This window comes from Tachysurus vachellii, chromosome 18 (genome assembly GCF_030014155.1).
Source record: "Tachysurus vachellii isolate PV-2020 chromosome 18, HZAU_Pvac_v1, whole genome shotgun sequence".
In the NCBI taxonomy this organism is placed as follows: Eukaryota; Metazoa; Chordata; class Actinopteri; order Siluriformes; family Bagridae; genus Tachysurus; species Tachysurus vachellii.
Genome location: NC_083477.1, coordinates 3,674,088 through 3,697,127, shown reverse-complemented (window position 1 = coordinate 3,697,127; position 23,040 = coordinate 3,674,088). Strand labels below are relative to the sequence as shown.

Genomic DNA, 23,040 nt, shown 5'->3' with positions numbered 1-23,040 from the left:
AAAGTGCACACACACACACAGCAGTAAACACACACACACCGTGAACACACACCCGGAGCAGTGGGCAGCCATTTAAGCTGCGGCGCCCGGGGAGCAGTTGGGGGAGGTTCGGTGCCTTGCTCAAGGGCACCTCAGTCGTGGCCGGCCCGAGACTCGAACCCACAACCTTAGGGTTTGGACTCTCTAACTATTCTAACCATAGGACTCTCTAACCACTCTCTAACCATTAGGCCACGACTTCCCCGGACACGCCAGGATTATGGACAATGGTCAATGTTTAAAATTCATGTTGAAGTACTGTAATGCTTGATTGTCCAGCTCTTTACCACATTTGGATAATAATCTTTGTAATTAAGTTGCCAGATGAATTTTCTTCATCGTTACTGTTCATAGAAATGTTTTTCAGGACTTATGCAAGTTTTTGTTAAACATCACTGCGGCCTTTCTGTTTTTCAGTGTAATGTATCTCTGTGTAAACAGTACCTCATTTGTGCTCAGTGGAGGTTGTTGGTATTTTCGCTGACAGTTGTTTTGTTTTTTTTATTCCCCCCATCTCCGGGCCTTTGTCCTTGAGTGCCTGTATCATACACCATTGGTTTTTTGTTTAATCAAAATTGTTGATTCGGTTATGCACAACATCCGCCTTATGGTTCTGTGTCGAATTGCCTTCTTGCAACATTGAAACTGCAAAAAAGAATACACAAAAAAATATACAAAACTGCTCTCGTGTTTTCTAGAATTCTGCATTAGAAGAGAGATCAGGATTTTTGCATTAATGCTTGCTAAATTGTGATCTTTTGTATGGTCATCAATCTGCTTTGGGTAGATAATAGATAAGGATATCGTTCTATATCACATGAAGTTTTCGGAGAGGATTTTGGTTGTTTTAGTTACTGCGTGTATAACCATAGCAATTAAACAAGGTGATCGGGTTAAAACCTGGCGAACACTGTGTGAACATTGATTATCTCGTAACAGTAGCACCTGTCAAGGGGTGGTATATATTAGGCAGCAAGAGAACAGTCAGTTACAGAGGGAAAAATGGGCAAGGAACTGATACTGGTGGATTAGAGCATCTCCAAAAAACAACAGGTCTTGTGAAGTGTTTCCCGATATACAGTACAGTGGTTAGTACCTTTCAAACATGGTCCAAGGAAGGACAACCAGTGAACCAGTGACAGGGTCAAAGAAGGAGCTTTTAAACAGCTGGATGGATGAACAGCTATGGGAATTTGAGGTTCTACATATTGTGATGTTTCATGCTCAGATTTCCTCAGACATCCTCGACGGTCTAATCTCCAGCCTTTTACATCCCTGCTACTCCAAGAACAAGAACGTGCTAGATAACGACTTCCTTGTATGACGATCGTCAACTTTAACACTTTAACTTATTTGTTTGCAGGATATCGCTACTTGCCTGTTGTCTTCTTCCTGATTGTATTTGACCTGTTTGGCACATAAGTCAGGTGAAGGATCTATTTGAAGCAAATGTCACTAAAAGTTTTCATCACACTGCAGTGTAAGACACATATAAGCCAAGTCTGAATTCTTCCACATACTGTACAGAAACCCACAACTGTCTAGCAGAGAGAGAGTAAAACCAACCCCTTCCAGGTCTCAGTCGAAGGTTCCAGTCCACGGATAGCTGTAGCATCATCATGTTTTGAACTTACGTTTCCCAACAACAGGGTCAATGATTTTCTGTTGGAACATGAAGGACTTGGACGTTATTTTGCATTCACAATTCTTTCGTGGTCACATGACCCAAGGTTTTTAACTGTGTGGCTTAAAAGGCCATGAAACAATGGCTTGGAAAGATGAAAAGTAAAACAAACAAGTTCCCACACTGGTAATCTCATAAAAATAAATGTTTTAATCCATCATAAAAATTGGATGAAAATGAAAGGAACAACTTGTACAGTGCCAGTATATTCAAGGGACAAAGTGAAGCTGTAAAATGAAACTTTCCAGTGTGAATATCAGTAGGTTCAAAACTTTCCTGCAGGACTTTTTTCTCCTGATGGACATTTCACGTCAAACTGCTTTTCCTAACCTCTAAAACCCACAGCAACCACAAAAAGCAACCTGATCGGCGGTGCTACACATACTGTACCTTCGGAACGATTTTGTCCTTTCACTGAACCTTTGTTGGACTGTTTATGAAGCAGGTGTTGACCCTAATGCTGTGACATTCTAGTCAAAATAAGCCACTTCAATGTGGGTTTGAGGTTACCATTGAAATTGGTTCTGTTGGAGCAGCCAGTGTTGGCTTTGGAGGACATCTGAAAGAGGGAACAGAAAAAAAAAAAACCCAGGGAGTCGAACAATGATAGACTGAGAGTAAGAATGGGTGCTGACAGTGCAAAGAGAATGAGAAAAGAGAGAGAGAACTAGCAAGAGACAGAGAGAGAGAGAGAGAGAGAGAAAGAGAGAGAGAGAGAGAGAGAGAGAGAGAGAGAGAGAGAGAGAGAGAAAGAGAGAGGTGGTCTACACAACAGCAGCCCGCCCTATCTGTGGCTTCTGTCCCATTGTGTGAGTCCACCACCCCTTTAAGGAAATGAGCACATCCTGTTGTTTTAGTCGAGTCTTCCTGCATAAAGGTTCCTACATGTGATCAGTGTTCACTGAGACACACACCGAGCTCGTAGTGGACTAAAGGACCATGTCTCCTCACGTGTCCTCACCTCGATTAATGCCAACATGGAGCCCCTCTTTTTGGGGTAAGTACTGCCAACGTATACAAATTCTCTGAATTTGAGCTACAGCGAAGATTATATAGAGTATATACCGTAACCTAGAGACATTAATTAACATTCAGAAATAAAGTTTAGTAAATCAATCACAATAACACAATAAGTCCTTCTGTGTGCGTTCATCGATCGAGATTTAATGAAAATGTTTTGCAAAACATTGTGATTGCAAAAAGTTTTCACACCTGCAGTGGTACTTTTACAAAGTGTCAAATTGTGTGTGTGTGTGTGTGTGTGTGTGTGTGTGTGTGTGTGTGTGTGTGTTAAAAAATTACATCATCAGCACATTTTGTTGGTAGCTAACATCATGGTGGTTATTGCTCTATGTCTCCACCTACTGGAGAAACACAGACTACACTTTTTTTTCTCCAATCTTTCAGTTCAATTATGGGTTGAATGTTAATTTCATTAAGTAAGTTCATTTAGAAATTTCAGCTTGCTGGATATTGCACTAAGACATATTTTTCAAATCGAGCTACATTCCAAAGGTTAATGATACACACTAAAGGTACTAAACTAGTTTGGTACCTTTTTTTTTTCTGACAGTGTGGACAATGAGGGACATTTTCTTATTGATCCACTCGCCTATTTTCTTTACTTACAGGTTCATATCCTGGTGCTCAAGAAGTAACTCATAAGACATTGCACTTGTTGCATGTTGTTTTGTTTTTTTTCCCTCCTTCAACTTCAGCTCTAGCATGAATTCCATATTGGTGCAGGTCTAAAATAATCAGATCAGGAAATGTGCTGCTCGAACAGGACAAAGAGAGGATGCACTCCTGCCATCACCAGTTATCTCTCTCGTCCTCCCTTCCTCTGCGGGATGATTATGAGAGAGAAAATGTGTGTGTGTGTGTGTGTGTACGTGTGTGTGGAAACATCCATGAGGTCCTTAAAAAGACATCTGGAGGAGAAATACCTTTTGCTGGTTGCCACATCAGCTTCTAGAGCAGTAATTTGCTCTTCCGTGGTTTTATAAAAGAGAAAACATCCAAAAATAAACGATTGTATATCATTTAGTTTTAGAATCATTTTTCTTTGTTGTCTAATATCAGAATTAGCTTCAAGCAGACCTTTTTGAAGAGGCAGTCAAAGAGAAGGTCTTACTTTTGTCACTTTATTGTATAATGTCCTGATTCAGAGCGTACGCTGAGGTGTGTGTTTGACCCTGTGTTTCCTCTCTTGCAGTCACCTGCATGTTTTTGATGTTTGGTCGGCTGCAGGCACTCTTTCCGAGCGAAGGCACTCCTCTCAGACACTCGGAAGAACAGCACGGTGAGATTTTATTTCGTTTTAAGACCATTAAATTTAGCATGTTGTGGATTAAACCAGTGCTTGAAGTAAAACCAGAAGTACAAAGCATAATTTATTTGCTACTCTGTACACACATTGAGACACTGCTAAAGACTTGCAAGCTACACAATGATGAATTTTCTCTTCTTCCTCATCCATCAGTGTAAAAACCAGGGGCGGTTCTAGGCCTTTTTTTTTAGGGTGGCTCCAGCCCCTCGTCTGTGATCTCAGCCACCCTAAAACTAAAAGTATAATTTTTACTTTCATAAATAAACAATAAAAATTACGTTAAAATGCAGGACATGGCGCCGATATGAAAGAAAATTATTTATCAGTTTGATCTAAGAGCGATTTTTTGTAGTCTTTCAAAAGTGCGTCATCATCTGTCTGTTTTATTTGAACGGAGAAGCACAGAGCACAGAGTCAGTCAGAGCTGGAGGCGTTTATCTGTAACGTTAATCGGCGGAAAACCGCAAAGACGGGAACCAAAAGCAGTGAAATTTCACTATTCTTATTACCAGAGTTGTAGCACAAACAAAATATTAATGCAAACAATCCATTCAATACTAAATAAAAATAACATTTATTGATTTGGTCTTTGTCTTGTGACAAAGGACACACTGTTTGGACACACTGTTTGTAGAGAATGCACACACACATGAACTGATCTGATTCAAGACTGGCATCATTACATCATGCATAAAATTTTGGTGTCCATTTTTGCCATTAAATAATACCATAACTTTTGGCTTACTATGTAGTCATATAATATATAATATAAAACTCTTCTTGTTTTAAATTCTCACTGAGGGCTAAAACACCCTAAAGATGAGACCCTAGAACCGCCCCCTGGTAAAAACCAAAAGTTATCAAAAATGTGTTTTCCATATCCTGTGTCCTTTCCCTTTCAGTGAATTCAGTCATATGTCTGCTGAGAGAGATTCTAATCATTTTGACTTCTGCTTCTGCTGAACTAATAAGAAAGCCAAATTTAGCTTGTATTAGCTACTAGCATGCAAGCTAGTTATTAGCCGTTGTTAGCTGGGTTGGTTTTCTTACTAACTAATGCAAACATCAACCAAACTAGCATGTGGTTGATTGCGTAATACTTTCATTTTGGATTTTTTTTCCGTTGTACTTTTAATTTCATTCATACTGTATGTTAATGTTTTCTAGTAAATACTTATACTTAGATATTTGCACTTGTGAGTAAGAAATGTACCATTTCTAACAACACATAAATCACGGTTCTTTCTCTGTTTCTTTCTTTGCGTGTATGTGTGTGTGTGTGTGTGTGTTCCAGGTCCGGGCGACACCCCCATTTTCCCAGGAGTCCCAAGCACACCATTAACCACAACAAGTGAGAGAGCCTGTAACACACAGCTGTCAAAACACACTGCGTTAGCCTGATACCACATCAAGGGCTTCGGCTCACGCTTAGCCCGTCACGTCCGACCGAGTCCTTCTGCATTTCTGTGGCCTGTTTTAACTTTTAGGTGTCTGAGACATTTTCTTTGTTTCATTGGATACAAAATGAACCAAATATACAACTAAGTCATAAAAAAAAAATATTGTGTAAAAATAGGTCTATAAACCTGACAGGAGACCTGTGATGCCAATAAAGAGCAGCTTACTGTACTGTACACAGCAGACTGTGAGGGGTCTCAGGGGTCTACCTGTAATAGCCTCTTGTTCAGAGTTCAAAGGTCAGGATGTTTGTGTAACTTAAGGATATATAGCTTAAGCAGGGATTTTTCTACACGGACAGTTTCCAGGAAAAGGAAGTTTTTCTTCCACTTCTTGTGATCAGTATTGTAGTTAACTTGTAATGTAGTAACTAAATGTAATCATCCGTGTGGCAAAATCTGTGTAAATAGATCACTAAACGTGATTAAATAGCTACTGATCTACCCAGAGATTGTTGCTGCGGCATAAAATTGTCAGTGAGACAAACCAGATTTCTGGTGTTACTTCAAGACCCCTTAAGCTAAAACACACGTCATGCGTTATATGAGTTATAGGTGGAACTTAACAGCTCATGGTGTTCAGAAATAGGTTGCCAGAGCAAAGAAACAAAACTCCTTTTAGGTACTAGATAGTTTCACAGTTCAATAGTTTAGTTTAAATTTTCTGATTGACAACTTAGAAATAGAAAACAAGCCTGATGGGAAAAATTGGGGAAAATCCTTAAATGTAGCACCAGGGTTGAATTATATAAACAGAGAACACAGGACACATGATGCTCAACATGGCAGATGTGTTATTGACTGTAAGTCCCACCCCTTTCAGTACAAATAGCCAATCACATGTAGCTATAGAGCACTATGTGTTCATAGAGAAAGAAACACTACACATTTTGATTCCGTGCTCCACATCGACTAGCTAACTGAGCCGCTGTGTCCTAACATTTACAGCATTTAGCAGACGCCCCTTATCCAGAGCGACTTACATTTTTTATCTCATTTTTATACGACTGAGCAATTAAGAGTTAAGGGCCTTGCTCAGGGGCCCAGCAGTGGCATCTTGGTGGACGTAGGAATTAAACTCACAACATTTCGATTGGTAGTTCAACACCTTAACCCCTAAGCTACCACATCCTAAGTGACTAACTACACCCTACCCACTTATACTATACAACCAGCATTGGTGCCTGGTAGCCCTGCCTCTCTTCTCTATGTAAGCAAAGCTCAAAGTGTTTAGTTGAGTGCATGACATGTCCAACATTCCACTGTTGAAATGCATTTCTTCATCTTCTTCTTCTTCTTCATCTTCTTCTTCTTCTTCAATTTTCACTACTCACACTATTGATGCTACAAAGTGCCTGCATAAACATGTGATTTTAGATGCACCTAATGCCTTATTTAGCAGTCAGAATCATTGGCAAAATGTATATAGATTCTGCTAGAAGGACCATGTTAGTGCTGGCACTTCACTTTTGCCATGTAAAAAAATCTAAATATCTAATCTACTGTAATCTAGCATATTTTAGATAATCTAGCTAGCTAACCTTAGCTGAAAAGTAAATCTGACTGGTTAAAATCACTGACTTTGTGTAGAAGAATATATAGAAAAAAATATATAGAACAGGTATTGTATTTATTACAGTAGTATGCAATTTTGGAAACAGCCTAAGTACTGTGTTTACGACACAGCATTTCCTGCTAGCATGATATTTCTATCTGCTGATTTTCCTCAACATTATCGACAAATTATCAATAGGACAATCAGAAACAAACACTGTCAACTGTCCAGCCATAGTGCACTTCTAAGATGATCGCTTAGCTAAGTTCCTCCAGTGCGGGGTGGCGGATTGGGTGGCAAGGGATTCCATCTCATTCTATAGATATATTCTATTCTCATTCTATCTCATTCGCGAGATATCGCTCGCTCAAAGGTATTCGAAAAACTTGATGAGATGAGATGACTCGGCCTATCTCTAAAGCCGGTAGAGCTAGCCCGCTAAGTAAAATACAGCATAGAAAAATAAATCAAATTCTTTTTTCTTGGGGTATTTTATTGCTTGGCTATTTGATTACTCAAATTGGATAGTGTTAGCATGCTAGTTAAAATGCAAAGCAAAAAAATACAAACACAAGAGTGCTTCAGATAACTCGGACTTGCAGGATAGAAGCAAGTTTGAAATAAAACAAGTCGCTAGGCAACAATTAAGCACGTATGATCTTAAGATAAGATAAGATAAGATAAGATAAGATAAGATAAGATAAGATAAGATAAGATATACCTTTATTCGTCCCACAATGGGGAAATTTCTCTGTTACATCATAAAAGAAAAATAAATGCAAATATATAAAAGAATAAAGACATAATAATTAACTACTGGGGGCACGGTGGCTTAGTGGCTAGCACGTTCGCCTCACACCTCCAGGGTTGGGGGTTCGATTCCCGCCTCCACCTTGTGTGTGGAGTTTGCCCCGTGTTCTCCCCGTGCCTCGGGGTTTCCTCCGGGTACTCCGGTTTCCTCCCCTGGTCCAAAGACATGCATGGTAGGTTGATTGGCATCTCTGGAAAATTGTCCCTAGGGTGTGATTGCATGAGTGAATGAGTGTGTGCGCCCTGCGATGGGTTGGCACTCCGTCCAGGGTGTATCCTGCCTTGATGCCCGATGACGCCTGAGTTAGGCACAGGCTCCAAGTGACCCGAGGTAGTTTGGATAAGCGGTAGAAGATGAATGAATGAATGAATGAATGAATGAACTACTTGGTGAAGATAGAAATTCCACAAAGAGGATAAATGACATGACGATCTGTCAGTAGCTTTGGGATAGTTATTGAACAAATAAAGACTCTATCACTCCTCGTACTGTATTGACTTTGACTTATGTCAGGCTCTTCCACTTCCTCTTTCCTCTCTCCTGATTGGTTCCCTCTCAGCATGAAGTTGGACTTCTTTCATGCCTAAAATTGCCATGATGTGACTTGACATATCTAAACTGGTATATAATGTGTGTGTGTGTGTGTGTGTGTGTGTGTGAGAGATTGTGTGTGTGTGTGTGTGTATGTATGTCTGTATGTGTGTCTCAACTTTCCTCCCAATTCTGACTCAAGGCGTTGTGAGAGGAGGTGAAGTTTAGAAAAGAACATAACAGAACAGAAGAGAACAAAACAGTCCACAGCTGTGTTTGGTTAAACACATCAACTTAGCTTTTTTTTTGGTTTTTTTTTTTACATTTTACAAAATCTTATAAAAGCATCCTAATGAGCGAGCAACCTGATTAATAAATTAAATATTGCCTAACTCTTGCGATTTTAAAGGTTTTAAACAACCTGTCTTGTCACGTAGCATTACTAGCTCTAATACCGAAATTAGCGGCAGCGTCATCGGGGGTTTCTCGTGTTGGTCTATCAGACCAAATCTGTGTGATTTTTAGCGTGATTTTGACTAAAATCTTTAAAACGCAGGTCTAAAATCAACCAATAAGATGGTGGCAAAAATCTGGCATAAATTTGCAGGAAATTTGTGAGGATAAACAAAACGTGCTAAAGCACAGATTTCTGCACAATGGCTCAGACTGATGATGTCATTTTCACTAATAGCAGGATCTTCATCATATGATCCGACACGAAGAAGAATAGTTTTGATAGTTCTTTTATTGGGATAATGTTAGTTAAAAAGTGCAGGAGCGTTCGCCACTGATGGAGATTGTGTGAAGGGTTTTTTTTTCTGGCTTAAAGAGAACAGAACAGCTGGTGGACTTTTGGTCAGGAGTCCCGAACCTCAGCTCGCTTAACACAAGCTGTTTTATTCGTTTATCCGTTTCATCATGGTCCTAAATGTTTACTCGTGTTTCCTACTCGGCAACAGATGTGAACCAAAATAAATCAGAGAGGCTCAGTGAAGCTGCAGCGAGCGCCCTGTGAGAAAATACTGCACTGGGTTGGGGGGGGTTAACGGGGTATCAGATGTGAGAGAGAGGGGTGGTGGTGGTGGTGGTGGTGTGAGCAATAGAGAGAGAGAATGAAAGAGAGAGAAGCAGGAGGAGGGACACATAAGAGATAGAGTGAGAGGCAGAGAGGGCAAGAGAAAGAGAGAAGAGAGAAAGACAGGGAAAAGAGACGGAGAGGTGTGAACAGAGACAGGCAAGAGAGTGGGGCAGTGGTGTGAGCAACAGAGAGAGTCAGACAGGGAGAGAAGAGAGAAAGACAGGGAACAGAGAGGGAGAGGTGAGAACAGAGACAGACAAGAGAGGGAGAGAGAGAGAGAGAGAGAGAGTTAACAAAGACTGTGGGTGTGTCCTATAACCGGGGCACCCTTTGAAACATCTGTTTTATAACCATGTCGATATTCTCTCTCTCTCTTTCTCTTCCTCTCTCTCCCACTCCCCCTCTCCCCCCTTCTCTCTCCCTCTCTCTCCCACTCTCCCTCTCCCACTCCCCCCTCTCCCCCTTCTCTCCCCTCTCTCTCCCACTTTCTCCCTCTCTCTCCCACTCCCCCCCCCTCTCTCTCTCTCACATTCTCTTCCTCTCTCTCCCCCTCCCCTCTCTCTCCCACTCTCTCCCTCTCTCTCCCCCTCCCCTCTCTCTCCCACTCTCTCCCTCTCTCTCCCACTCTCTCCCACTCACTCTCTCCCACTCTCTCTCTCTCTCTCTCTCTCTCTCTCTCTCCCACCCTCTCTCTCTCTCTCTCTCTCTCTCTCTCTCTCACACACACACATTCTCTTCCTCTCTCTCCCACTCTCTCCCTCTCTCTCCCACTCTCTCTCCCTCTCTCTCTCTCTCTCCCACTCTCTCTTTCTCTCTCTCTCTCTCTCACACACACATTCTCTCCCTCTCTCTCCCACTCTCTCCTTCTCTCTCCCACTCTCTCCCATTCTCTCTCTCTCTCTCTCTCTCTCTCTCTCTCTCTCTCTCTCTCTCCCACTCTCTCTCTCTCTCTCTGGTCTTACACACCGGCTGTATCCCTATTGAATACTCAGCCCACTACGTAGTATATGGAAGCGTATTGCTCTGGTCCCGCAAACAAGTGTGCACGTGCAGGGATCAGCACGTGGTTAGGGACCGGTCTCTTCCACCCTGCCCGCGTTTCCTTTTCCTGCCCCTCGCGCACACTTCACTCATTTACGGTCCGCGCGCTGAAGCGGCGCCTCGCGCTCTCTGCTATGACCGGACCGCTCGTCTTCTTGGGGCTGTTATTCTGTGTTTCCTCCGGTAAGTTCACACACAGGACGTCCCCACGGATTATTCTGCACTTTAACGGTCTGAAACCGCTTAAAACGTTTAGAGCTTTAATATTTATTCGAACGTTAGAGATGGCACGATACCGAGTTGTCTTTTCCGATGTCGATACTGATCTCCATCCGATATATTAATCAATTACTAAGCTTTAAAATGATTAAAAACAAGCAAGCAAAAAATAAATAAATAATTAAATAAAAATATATAAAAACAACTTTCATGGAAAAAATTCTGTTTGTTCACAAACAAGTCACGTAAATTACAAATATAATAATAATAAAAAAAGTATTTAAATACCGAAAATATCAAACAATCAATCAATCAATCAATCAATCAATCAGACTAGGATTTTTATATTTAAGAATTTCTGGCACTTTTAATGTTTTCCATTTGTTTCAAATTTGTTTTTTTTAATCCGATATCTGATCCATTGTTATTTGCTAATATTTGCTAATTATGGTCTGATGGAGATTTTGGTTATCAGCTCGGTGAAATATCTATAACATAAATATTATAATTTATTTTTTATTAATTGTCTGTGTCAATAGAAATCAGAGAAAATCTCCTAATAGTCAAATTCCTGTAGAATGTAAACAAATAAAAATGGACTGAAAAAATAAGATTTTTTTTAATGAATGAATGAGTCACCCAAGACATGTTTCATTCCTCTTATTCCTTTATAGAGACGATATTAACGATAGAATGGCACAAATGGTTTATTAACGATAGAATGGCACAGATTATTGTTAATGCACAGATTGCAATTTCATTTAAAAAAAATCAAGAATGGCGTCAATATTTTTTTTTTTATCAGTTTCTAGTTACATTTGAGTTTTTCATGTGGAATGTCACATATGTTATAGAAGCTGTAAACAGTCATGCTGTCAGCAAGCTAGTTTTTTTTTTCTCTTTAAAATGCTTAAATATCATGAAGAATACACAAGTATTCAACTGACAGTCAACAACTTTAAAGTTGCAATAGTTTATTTGTGCAAATAACCTGAATGATTTGAAGAATGTGATAAAAAACAACATCAAAAACAACAAAAAAAAACACTTAAACGGCTGACTTGTGATTTTTTTTGTCAATTTCTTAAAATGGTAAACATCTTAGCACAATTAAATCGGGTTGCACAAATAAACCAGTTTAAAACGGATTAACGATCAGTCCAAAAAGTAAGACTCACCGTCTCATTAACAAGTCCGTAACTATGCGTAAGCGGAAAAACACTCTGCAAAAGGAGAAAGAAAGTCTCTTTAACGTGGGAACAAAGTCGCAGAAATGTAGTCAGTTGTTTTAAAAGCAACATATAATCAATGCCAGGTTCTCATGCCACTTACTTGGAGCTGTATTTCCTGAGTTTTCCATTTGCTCCAGCTGGACTGAGTCAGCAAGACATGTTTTTGGTTGCTCTTTTTTAGGTTTCACACTGGAGCTATCTGGCTAATCATGCTAAGACAAAAAAAAGTACAGCAAAATCAACTGGAAACTTCCCATCTAGAACCTTCCTACTTCCTGTTATATCATATCATATCATATCATATCATATCATATCATATCATATTTGTTCCTCATGTAAAAGTTCTCTACAGTTCAAGTACATTCAGTATTTTAGATATAAACATTTCTCATTTTAGGCTCATTTAAACATATATGTGTGTAAAAGAGAACTTGGCATCTGATAGAGTTCAGTACCTGTGGTATTACATTGTTCATCTTAGACACGAGTTTCCACCAGCAGAAAAAAAACAACACAACAAACTGGCCATACAGACAATCATACATTGTCAATTAAAGCTAGCTAGCTAGAACTTTATTGTCATTGCATAGTACAGGTACATAGCAAAGAAATGCTGTTTACAAATGCAAATATTTGGTTGTTTGGTCAATGAAAACTGATTTTTAAACAAAATTGTGTGATAAACTTGTATGTTGTTGTGAGCACCAACAATGAAATCCCTGAAATTGGGGTCCATGTTTTCCACTTCACTGTTCAGTGTTTGGAAAAAAAAAAAATTCAATTTAATCAAACTCTTGTTTATTGTGTAGAAAAAAAAATACAATTACTTTTTTTCTACAATCTGATTACCATTGTAGTCAGTATGAATATATATTTTTGCAATTTTTTAGTCTTAAGCTAGATTTTAAGGAGAACGAGGAGGAAAGTGTGTTTCAATTTTCTGGTCTGTTCTGTATAACTGTGGAAGTTTAGCATTTGGGAAAAACACAAATCTTTGACCTGAATTTGACCTCCTGGTTTAAATATTTGCTCTCACACTCATGATGTCTCTTCTTTTTTAGGCATCAGCACTGAAGAGAAAGCAATGTGTAAGTGTTCACCGTGTGTTACTTCCTGTAGTGTTGGTTTAAATGGAATCGATGTTTTGTAAAGAATAAAACATGAGGAAAGTTTAACGTTATGGGAAATGAATCAGAATCAGACAATTATAAGTGGGGTTTCAGTCCTGTTACCACCCTGAAACTGAATATTTCCCAATAACACAATTCCTCTTAGACTACAGTAAAATTTATTTACTATGTTTTTGTATTCATTTCCTTTTATGTTCAACATAATAAGACAAAAACGCAAAAAAGCAGCTTGTCAAGATGCTACGTCTCCGTACATGAAATTCTTCTTATAACAAAAAATTACGTAAATAAGGTTATAATTCTGAAATTTCATAAAAATTAAAAAAAAAAGTCATCATTTGAGTTTTTAAAAACTCTAATGATGCTCCAACATGTTGATTATTAACATAGCTGTAAAAGTTCTAGGGGGCACGGTGGCTTAGTGGTTAGCATGTTTGCCTCACACCTCCAGGGTCGGGGTTCGATTCCCACCTCCGCCTTGTGTGTGTGGAGTTTGCATGTTCTCCCCGTGCCTCGGGGGTTTCCTCCGGGTACTCCGGTTTCCTCCCCCGGTCCAAAGACATGCATGGTAGGTTGATTGGCATCTCTGGAAAATTGTCCCTAGTGTGTGATTGCGTGAGTGAATGAGTGTGTGTGTGTGTGTGCCCTGTGATGGGTTGGCACTCCGTCCAGGGTGTATCCTGCCTTGATGCCCAATGACGCCTGAGATAGGCACAGGCTCCCCGTGACCCGAGGTAGCTCGGATAAGCGGTAGAAGATGAATGAATGAATGTAAAAGTTCTAAAATTAAGAGGTGATGATACATAATTTTATGTACCAAAAAACACTGAAATTTGGTATTTACAAAAAAAAAAGGTAAAGAATTCTTGTGATTTTCAAAAATTTTAATTATCAAAAAAAAAAAAAAAAAAAAAGAAAAACAGAGTATTTTATTATACTACTGTAGAATTTATTGATAAGAAAAACAAAGTATTTTATTATACTACTGTAGAATTTATTGATAAGTTCTCATTTGATTATTCATTTATTTAAAATTATGTTTATGTAGTTAATATAGCCGAACACTTATGAATGATAGATATATATTTTTGTCATGAAATTAAAAAGAAAAATAAATTAAGTAAAGTGTAAACTTCTCTTTATTGAAGTTTTGTTTATTTTTTAAAACTTATTAACTTCAGTATTTACAGCATTAAACCCTGACCAATTGGATGTAAGAATTTAACATCAAGTGGTATACGTGTACTTGTACTATGATGTTTTTTTCTCAGTTAAGTTGTGAAATATTTCTACTTAATTGTGTTTTTCTCTTTGTGTACGGGAACGAAGCAAGCACATGTGATATATATTGCTCCTTGTGTGATGAGACTCCATTTTCAAGAGTTGAGTGCTACTCTGAATTCCTAGCATACTGCCAAAAAACATTTCAGAGTGAGATGGAGAGTATCAACGCCACCGACTGGTGCATGTGGGACAATGTGAAAAGGTTAGTGGTGTTTCTGTTCTTCATGTGCTAAAACTGCTGACATAGCAAGAGAGTTGAAATCAGATCATGAAGGAAGACAGCTCACATGGGAATTTTTTGCATGGATGAATGGGCAAAAATTGTTTTGTTTTTTTTGTAAAATTGTTCAGGCATAAAACATACGGTGACATCTACAAAAAAAAGTGTTGGACTACCAAAACAGCGGAGAAAGTTCTAAAAAAATCTATTTTATGATTTTCTTGTTAAAATCTGTCATCAAGAAAATTTTATTTAAAAAAACACATTAAAAAGCCATTAAAATATACATTAAAAAGTGTGCATTTGTTATTTAAAAAAGTCTATTCATTTAGAATTAAGAATAGCAGAATAGCAGAATAAAAATTTCGAGAAGAAAAGTTTCCAACTAAAAAAAGAAATCTTATTATTGAATGCTCCAAAATTTCGACTACCAAAACAGTAGAAAATCCTTAAAAATTCTAGTAATGCTCCATAATCTTGTCAATCGAAATAGCTGGAAATTTAAAAAAATTATGCTCCAAAAATTTGAAAATATGGCTGAAAACTAGTAAAAACATTTGTTAACTCTGAAAAGGCTGAAAAAAGGTTAAATACTAAAAAAATTGTAAATAGCTGAAAAAGTTAAATAATTATTGCTTAATAAAAATTACAATTCTATGTTTTTTTCCCCAAATGTTTTAGTTAAACTACTGTTCCCTAAAAAAGGGAACATTTAATACATAAAGAACAAAAAAAGGTTATATGTGTATATATGTTGACGTACAATTGTAACGTACCTTTTAGTACAGTGTTATACTGTTTCAGATGTAGCGTGTGATTGGTTGGCGTTGTTTGTGATGTCATTTTGTTTACCTTCTTTCGAATAATCAGTCTAACTACAAGTCAGCAGATGAAAAGCCATTACGTCACTCCCATTAAACTGCAGACTTTTTTTTTCTTGAAGATATTTATCTGAAACATCTGGCTGGACATGTACACACTCTTGCCTGATCTCTCTTTCAGTCCTTATAACAAGTTCACCGTGTGTTCAGAGGACATCGCGGAGTGCCTGGCGCTCCCGTGGCCTAACAGGCTGGTGGAGGACATGTTTGTGGAAATCCACGCCTCCTTTTTCCAGGATTGTCCGACTGAGACGCTCCGGGATCCGCCGCCTAACGTCATATTCGCCCTCGTCATGACCCCTATATGTCTTATCCCGGCCATGGTGGTGCTTGTCGTTCTAAAGACCAAGAACGGAGACAGGAGGTCATAAAGATTGCCTCCGTTACACGGATTAGCTCCATCTGCCCTTTTCCTGGGAAAAAAAACCTGGCACTCGTGTCCTCTGCTTTGAGACATGCAGAACTTTCTGACCAAAAACCTGACAGTAGTCCTGTTTCTATTTAAATGTTATGTGAATTCTGAAATAATTCGAACTGAAATACGACATAAACAGTAGCCAGGAATCCACAAAAGTGTAAGAACTCTTTATCTTGGTTTGAAAGCTTTGTCTTTAATTAATATTCTGATTAACAATTAGTACAATCACAGAAATTATGTTGACAAGACGGCTTATACAGATGCTTTTATATAAATCCTAGGAATTCCATCAACTCAACTGGGATGAAATTGGGAATGTAATGGGGTAAATAAATGAAATTAAGTCAAGATAAATTCATGAGCTAGCTCACCAACTGTGAGCTTCCATCAAGTAGAAACTCCAGGATGCAAAAATGAGCTAACATGACATAATGCAAGGTATTCTGAGCTAGTTAGCTAACAAACTAACAAATTAATTTTACACAAACATACAGAAATAAGTCTATAACAATATATAGTCCTGAGCACGTTTCTAAGTAGCACATTATGTTCACCAAAAAAGGCAACAAATCATTGGCAAATCATTGTTTTCTCTCCTCACATCGTAAGTTAAATAATATTTGAGTCTGACTAGCACTTGTATTTTCTCTCAATGTGTGTAACTGCAAGGTGAAGTAACGCACATATTGTGCATAGAGTTCTAAAACGGATTCACGTTTTTCTATTTCATCCGTGTTTCCACATACATTCGTTTCTTGATTTCCGAAAAGATCGTCTGTCAATCATCCGTCGATCGGCTGTTGTTTATAAAACGTCTGTTTTCAAGTTGTCCGTTTCGCAAAACAATCAGTAGGAACCATAATTTATTTGATATCTCGTCTTGTCTGCTAGACAAGGTACAAATAATAAACAATTAGCCGGAACATGAAATCTGCTTGAAAAATTCTGATTTATCAACTGCTATATAAAAAACTTACAAATAATTGTAGAATTAAACAATAATTTGCTAATAATTTAACAATTCTAGAAATTTCTCCAAAATTTTCTCAAATTATTTTTTGGAATTTTTTCAGTAATTTCTTTTTTTGTTTTGCACGGCATCTAGATGGAAACAGAACTACTGCACCGGTGATATTAAGATCCCACACTTACCATCACATCAGGATCAGCAGCATTTTAGTTTGAATTCATTTTCATTTACAATATTTAATCCTTATAAAAAAGATGACGGTTAAGAGAATTCGTTCGAATTGACGTTAAAAACTCATCCAGACGCTTTTGAAATTAGTTTGATCGTCTGCTCTCGTGCTTCTGACCTCATTTGTTTCATACACCAATTTACTCATTTATAATCTCAAAACCTGATGCAGATATTAACGTTAAGATTAACATTAACATGTGTTAACACTGAGTGCTGGTCCAACTCTCTTATTAACACCTTCATAAGCCACTGAAGCCTTACTCCATGTACTGTAAGACTGTTTTGATTTTAATAGTTAGTGTTTTTATAAATATACTGTATGTGTGTCAGTCTTATCAAGTGACAAAGGCCAATTTGCTGGCTAGGGTTTGATTATGATTATGCTAAAATCTCAATGTGTATTTTTATGATATTATGACCCAAGTCATTAGCGGTGACTGTCGGTTTTTGTAACAGGACGACTAAGAGAGAATTTTCACCCATTATTTTTCTTTTAATATTTAGCCCAGAATAATTGTCTGTCACTGATACAAGACACAGAGTGGAACTTTTTCAGATAAATTCCAAGAACATTTGGTGATTTTTTTTTGGTCAAAATGCTTCTTTACTAATATATGTATTCTGTTCAAACTCTGGCATCTAACAACTTAAAAACAAAGATTTTTGTCTTCTTGAGATATATATATATAGTATATATATATATATATATATATATATATATATATATATATATATATATATATAGGTCCATGATATATATATATATATATATATATATATATATATATATCATGGACCTCTGGGATCGAACCAATAATCTGGGGTCAGATTATTGTAATAGTGTTATAAGATAATTATAATGAACTTATATAAGACGACGTGGATTCATTTCTTGATCACCGATTTTTCATGCTTGGATTAGATTCAAGATTAGATTCAATTTTAAGAAGTAAAAAATAAAAAAATACAAAAATTAAAAGCCATGGTTTATCTTTATATTTTCCATCTTGTTTCAGTGGCAGACACCAATGTGTGATGCAAGTAGTTTGCTGCAGGGTCGAGGTATTGGTGGTATTTTCAAAGGTGAATCCAAAAGTCATCATCGGTCCGTTTCCTTCCATAAACAACCAATAGGATTGGCTTTTGGGTTATTTTGGAAAATAAGCAGCAAATATTTCTGATTCTTACATGTTTTGTTCAAGATGTATTTAGTATCTCAAAAAATGTGAAAATTATCTGGAGCTTGTGCTCTCCACAGAGCTTATTTCAGATTTCAGGTGTTTATCCAAAAACCTGACTGACTTCAGGCAATGGAACAGGAAGTGAAACAAAAATGTGAACTCATTCCTGGAGCAGTCTGTAGGGAACGACGCAAAATGGGTGAACTTTTTCACAGGAGCGATTGACCAACATCAACATCTCAATGTATTAGTGTATCTTTTAATGACAACGCCAAAACTGTTCTGTCAGTCAGCAGCTTACTGAATGATTAATTTTTTTTAATAAAATGTTTTAAATGTTTTAGTGCAAAGCAACGCTTTCAAACCCTACATCTGCCCCTGCTGGGCCATTGAGCCAGAAGCCAGACGATTAACCCTCAGTTACTCATTCGTGTGCTCAGATTGCCTAGTTTATTGTTTTATGAGAGATTTTGGACCTTGTGGCCGGGTTTGGTGTAACATCCAGAGTAATTTAGTGCAGAAGAGGTGAAAGGTTAAGGGTCAGAGATGTGGCGTGGGAACGTCTTAACTGCAAATCTAGCTGGCATCAAGGCTTACCTGTGTGAAGGTCTTAATTCAAGGTCTGACAGTGGGACTGTATACATTTTTTTAATATAAAATTGTTATGTTTCTATTTTATGTTATTTTTTACTGTTTCACATGATGGGAAGTGATGTCTTTGTGTACTTTGCACATTTTTTTTGTTAAATGACTATGAAAGTGTGTGCTTTGTCCGAACCTGTGTTTTTGAGCTGCTCTGTCCTGTGGTATGGCCTCACTAACAATCTGTGAATCATTTTATACTGTTCCTCTGGAAGCACTTAGTCATACAATTAAACAGTGTTTTTTTTAAATCAGATGATTTTTTTCTTTCTTTTCCCATTTACACGCAAGTTTTTTCTTTTCTTTTTTTACCCTCGTCAACACGGTGTCAGAAGATGACTTCAGTGTCTCGAGGAGAAACCAGCACGGCAAACATGCAGATGGTCATATGCTAGCAATTTCGATTCCTTGTAATTCTCACTAATTAATGGCCCATGAGATAAACACGCAAAACATTAAAGTGTCCACTTCCTTTCTGCTCAAGTGCTATGACCTTGCCAAAAAACATCATGGGAAAATACACACACACACACACACACACACACACACACACACACACACACACACACACACACACACACACACACAAAACCTGTTTCCTTTCATTTATGGTAAATAATTGACAAAAAATGACCACGCTGCAATCAAACCATTGTTGTGAAGTCACCATATTGCTGTTGAGTTCTTCATTGTGATTGGTCAGAAGGTTGTGATTCATTATCTATAACAATAATGAGTTAGTCTCACAGCAAAACACTCCACATGTATATAATCATCAGCACAGTGACATTTTATAAGAGTTTCAGTGAAGTTCCATAAGATTAAAAGTAATGTAATTGGATAAAAAGTGTGTTTACATAAATACAATGATAATTGTTGGAAAATATCACGAGGAAACTTAGCACTTTTATTAACCATTTTTACCAGTACACCAGGAGAATGGAAATGGTCAGGACTGAGTTGGTTTTGAGTGCGAGACGTGTTTTTCCCACTGTTGATAACCTTACACACTCTTTTAGTGGAGCATCTCAGAGAGCAGAAATGGGTTTGAGACCGTTACAAATTTTCTGGATAGTTTCAATGAATATGTCACCCCTAATATTCTAGCGGAAAACAGATATATAAAACACTACAATGTCCTTTCATATGGGCTCCATATTAACACCATGGAGTGGAGTGAGACATGACAAAGACATTCAATGCTGAGTGGATATAACACAAAACAGCAGGAAACTTTTTGGCTTTGTATATTTTATCAAGTCTCCTAAAAATTGAAACACACACACACACACACACACACACACACACAAACATTCACTGGGAAGCGTTTCTGTCTGGCAGGGTATTCGTAGTGTGAAAGACAAGGTAAGGGTGATCACCCTCTTTCCTGTTCTCTCAGTCTCTCCTCCCTCGGCTCACATCAGCTCATCCGGACAGCTCCACCTTCCCTTGCTGGTCTCGTCCAATCCTGCGTCATTCTTCACAAGGCCCAAGAGACAGCACACACCTCACATGTTAAAGCAAGGAGCCAATCAGAACCGGCCAGATGCTCCACACTGCCCAGTGTGTCTGGATGGCCTCCAAAAATGGCTGAAACTTTTTCCTTTACACCACACGAGGATTCGTTTATATGTAAATGTCATGCTGCGACTCGTCCAGAACAGTTTAAGACAGTCAAGGACAATCTCTCCTGAATTTCTTTTTTACGCTTTAACCTATTTTAATGTACTTCGTCTCTGCTTCTCCAGAACAACCTCAGGACGGCTTAAGAGTCTATTTATTCGACAACACCGACACCTAGTGGTAACACACAGCAATAGCACTCCACAATCAAAAACAGTATTCACAGCCATTCACTTTTCACACATTTTGTTATATTACAGCCTTATTCCAAGATGGATAAAATAGTTATTTTCCTCAAACTTCTACAAACAATACCAAATAATGACAACGTGAAAGAAGTTTGTTTGAAGTCTTTGCAAATTTATTCAAAAAAGAAAATCACATGTACATAAGTATCCGCAGCCAATATTGAGTCAAAAATTGAGCTCAGGTGCATCCTGTTTCCACCTATCATCCTTGAGATGTCTCTACAACTTGATTGAAGTCCACCTGTAGTAGATTCAGTTGATTGGGCTTGATGTGGAAAGGCACACCTGTCTATATAAGGTCTCATAGTTAACAGTGCATGTCAGAGCACAAACCATGCCATAAAGTCCAAATAATTGTATATAGATCTCCGAGACAGGATTGTGTCGAGGCACAGATCTTGGGAAGGGTACAGAAAAATGTCTGCAGCATTGATGGTCCCAATGAGCACAGTGGCCTCCATCATCTGTAAATGGAAGAAGTTTGGAACCACCAGAACTCTTCCTAGAGTGGGCCACCCAGTCAAAATGAGCGATCGGGGCAGAAGAACCTTGTCAGTTATTGGCAGTTAATTCAGAATGAGGTTCATTCTGTATATGTTTTGAAATAGGCCTGTATGGTAGAGTGTCCAGACTGAATCCACTCCTCAATAAAAGACACATGATGGCCTGCCTGGAGTTTGCCAAAAGGCACCTGAAGGACTCTCAACAACATTCTCTGGTCTGATGAAACAAAGATTGAACTCTTTGGCCTAAATAGCAATTGTCATGTCTGGAGGTAACCAGGCACCGCTAATCACCTGGACAATACCATCCCTACAGTGAAGCACGGTGATGGCAGCAATATACTGTGGGAATGTTTTTCAGTGGCCGGAACTAGGAGACTAGTCACGATCGACATAAGGATGAATGCAGAAATATATAGAGACATCTTTGATAAAAACCTGCTCCAGAGTGCTCTGGACCTCAGACTGGGTGAAAGGTTAATCTTCCAACAGGACAAAACTCTAAGCAACTCTGTGAATGTCCTTGAGTGGCCCTGCCAGAATCCAGACTTGATACTGATGGAACATCTTTGAAGAGATCTGAAAATGGCTGTGCACCGACACTCCCCATTCAACCTGATGGAGCTTGAAAGGTCCTGCAAAGAAATTTGAGAAACTGCCCAAAAATAGGTCAATCCAATCTTGCAGCATCATACTCAAAAAGACTTGAGGCTGTAATTAAATAATAATAATTCAATGAAGTATTGAGCAAAGGTGAATACTTATGTACATGTGATTTTTTTTATTTTTTGTTTTAAATAAATTTGCAAAGAAAGACATGAGGTATTATTGTATGGGGTATTATTGTTGAGAAAATGTTAAGGAAAACAATAAATGATTTCAACAAGACACATACAACTACAAATATAATTGTGTGTGTATATATATATTTATATATATATATATATATATATATATATATATATATTTATATATATATATAAATATATATAGGTATATATATATTAGGTGAAATTCCATGTAAAAATTAGTTATGTACATGCTAGGTCAGTTGGTGACTATAAATTGTGACTACATGTCGGTGTGAATGAGTGGGAGAATGTGTTTGTGCATTTCGTGTGCTGTGATCAGACTGGCGTCCAATCCAAGATTTAATCCGCCTCAGGCCTAGAGTTCCAGTGTAACTCTGATCAGGTCTTACTGAATATTAATGAATGTTTCAGAATAATTAAAAAATCTCTAGTATTGTTTATTTATGTTTTCATTCCCATTGCTTGAACCACTTGTGTATGAATGTGCACGAAAATTCCCTGTTGAAAGTCAGAATTCCTAGTCGGAAACATACATCTGATTAAATGGCAGCTGCGCGGTGAAGTTCTGTAAATTGTGGTTTAAAAGCATACTCAAACGATTAATCAGCTGTTTTAATTAAAAGGGTAATCGTAATTTTCTTAATAATTATGAATTTCCTGTAATAATTGATGATATTGGATGTTATGGTGGATGGATGATATGGTGTTACAACCATCTTCTACAAGATCTGATAGTTTTACCCTCCAATATACCTCCCTGTTTCTCCTGTTTCAGTTATTTGGATTTGTGTTTTTTCCACACCATCATGATGATGTCTTGGCCCGTAAGAGACATACTGTTCAGCTCATTTCTGAGCTAATCCTAAGCACAGTGTCTCCGAACACACCTAATGAAGCTAACTAGCAAGCGCCTCATTAGCC

At 38.0% G+C, this 23,040-nt stretch overlaps 1 protein-coding gene across 2 annotated transcripts; it reads left to right on the top strand.

Annotated features, from left to right (window-relative positions):
- Positions 1-2,569: 2,569 nt before the first annotated feature.
- Positions 2,570-17,794, top strand: ramp2 (receptor (G protein-coupled) activity modifying protein 2). 2 transcript variants are annotated; one of them, XM_060893167.1, is made up of 6 exons: positions 2,570-2,720; positions 3,939-4,025; positions 5,347-5,403; positions 13,038-13,064; positions 14,436-14,592; positions 15,613-17,794. In XM_060893167.1, exons 1-6 carry the CDS (start codon positions 2,663-2,665, stop codon positions 15,860-15,862), a joined length of 636 nt encoding a protein of 211 aa, XP_060749150.1. In that variant the 5' UTR covers positions 2,570-2,662; the 3' UTR covers positions 15,863-17,794. The 2 variants fall into 2 exon arrangements, with proteins under 2 accessions (XP_060749150.1, XP_060749149.1); XM_060893166.1 differs by lacking the exons at positions 2,570-2,720; positions 3,939-4,025; positions 5,347-5,403 and adding an exon at positions 10,477-10,708.
- Positions 17,795-23,040: the final 5,246 nt, after the last annotated feature.

Excerpts from the sequence above, each read along its gene's own strand:
- ramp2 (XM_060893166.1), top strand. The coding sequence starts at position 10,492 with ATGGAAGCGTATTGCTCTGGTCCCGCAAACAAGTGTGCACGTGCAGGG. Across the intron at positions 10,709-13,037 it reads GTTATTCTGTGTTTCCTCCG|GCATCAGCACTGAAGAGAAA; the intron begins GTAAGTTCACAC and ends CTTCTTTTTTAG. Across the intron at positions 13,065-14,435 it reads CACTGAAGAGAAAGCAATGT|CAAGCACATGTGATATATAT; the intron begins GTAAGTGTTCAC and ends ACGGGAACGAAG.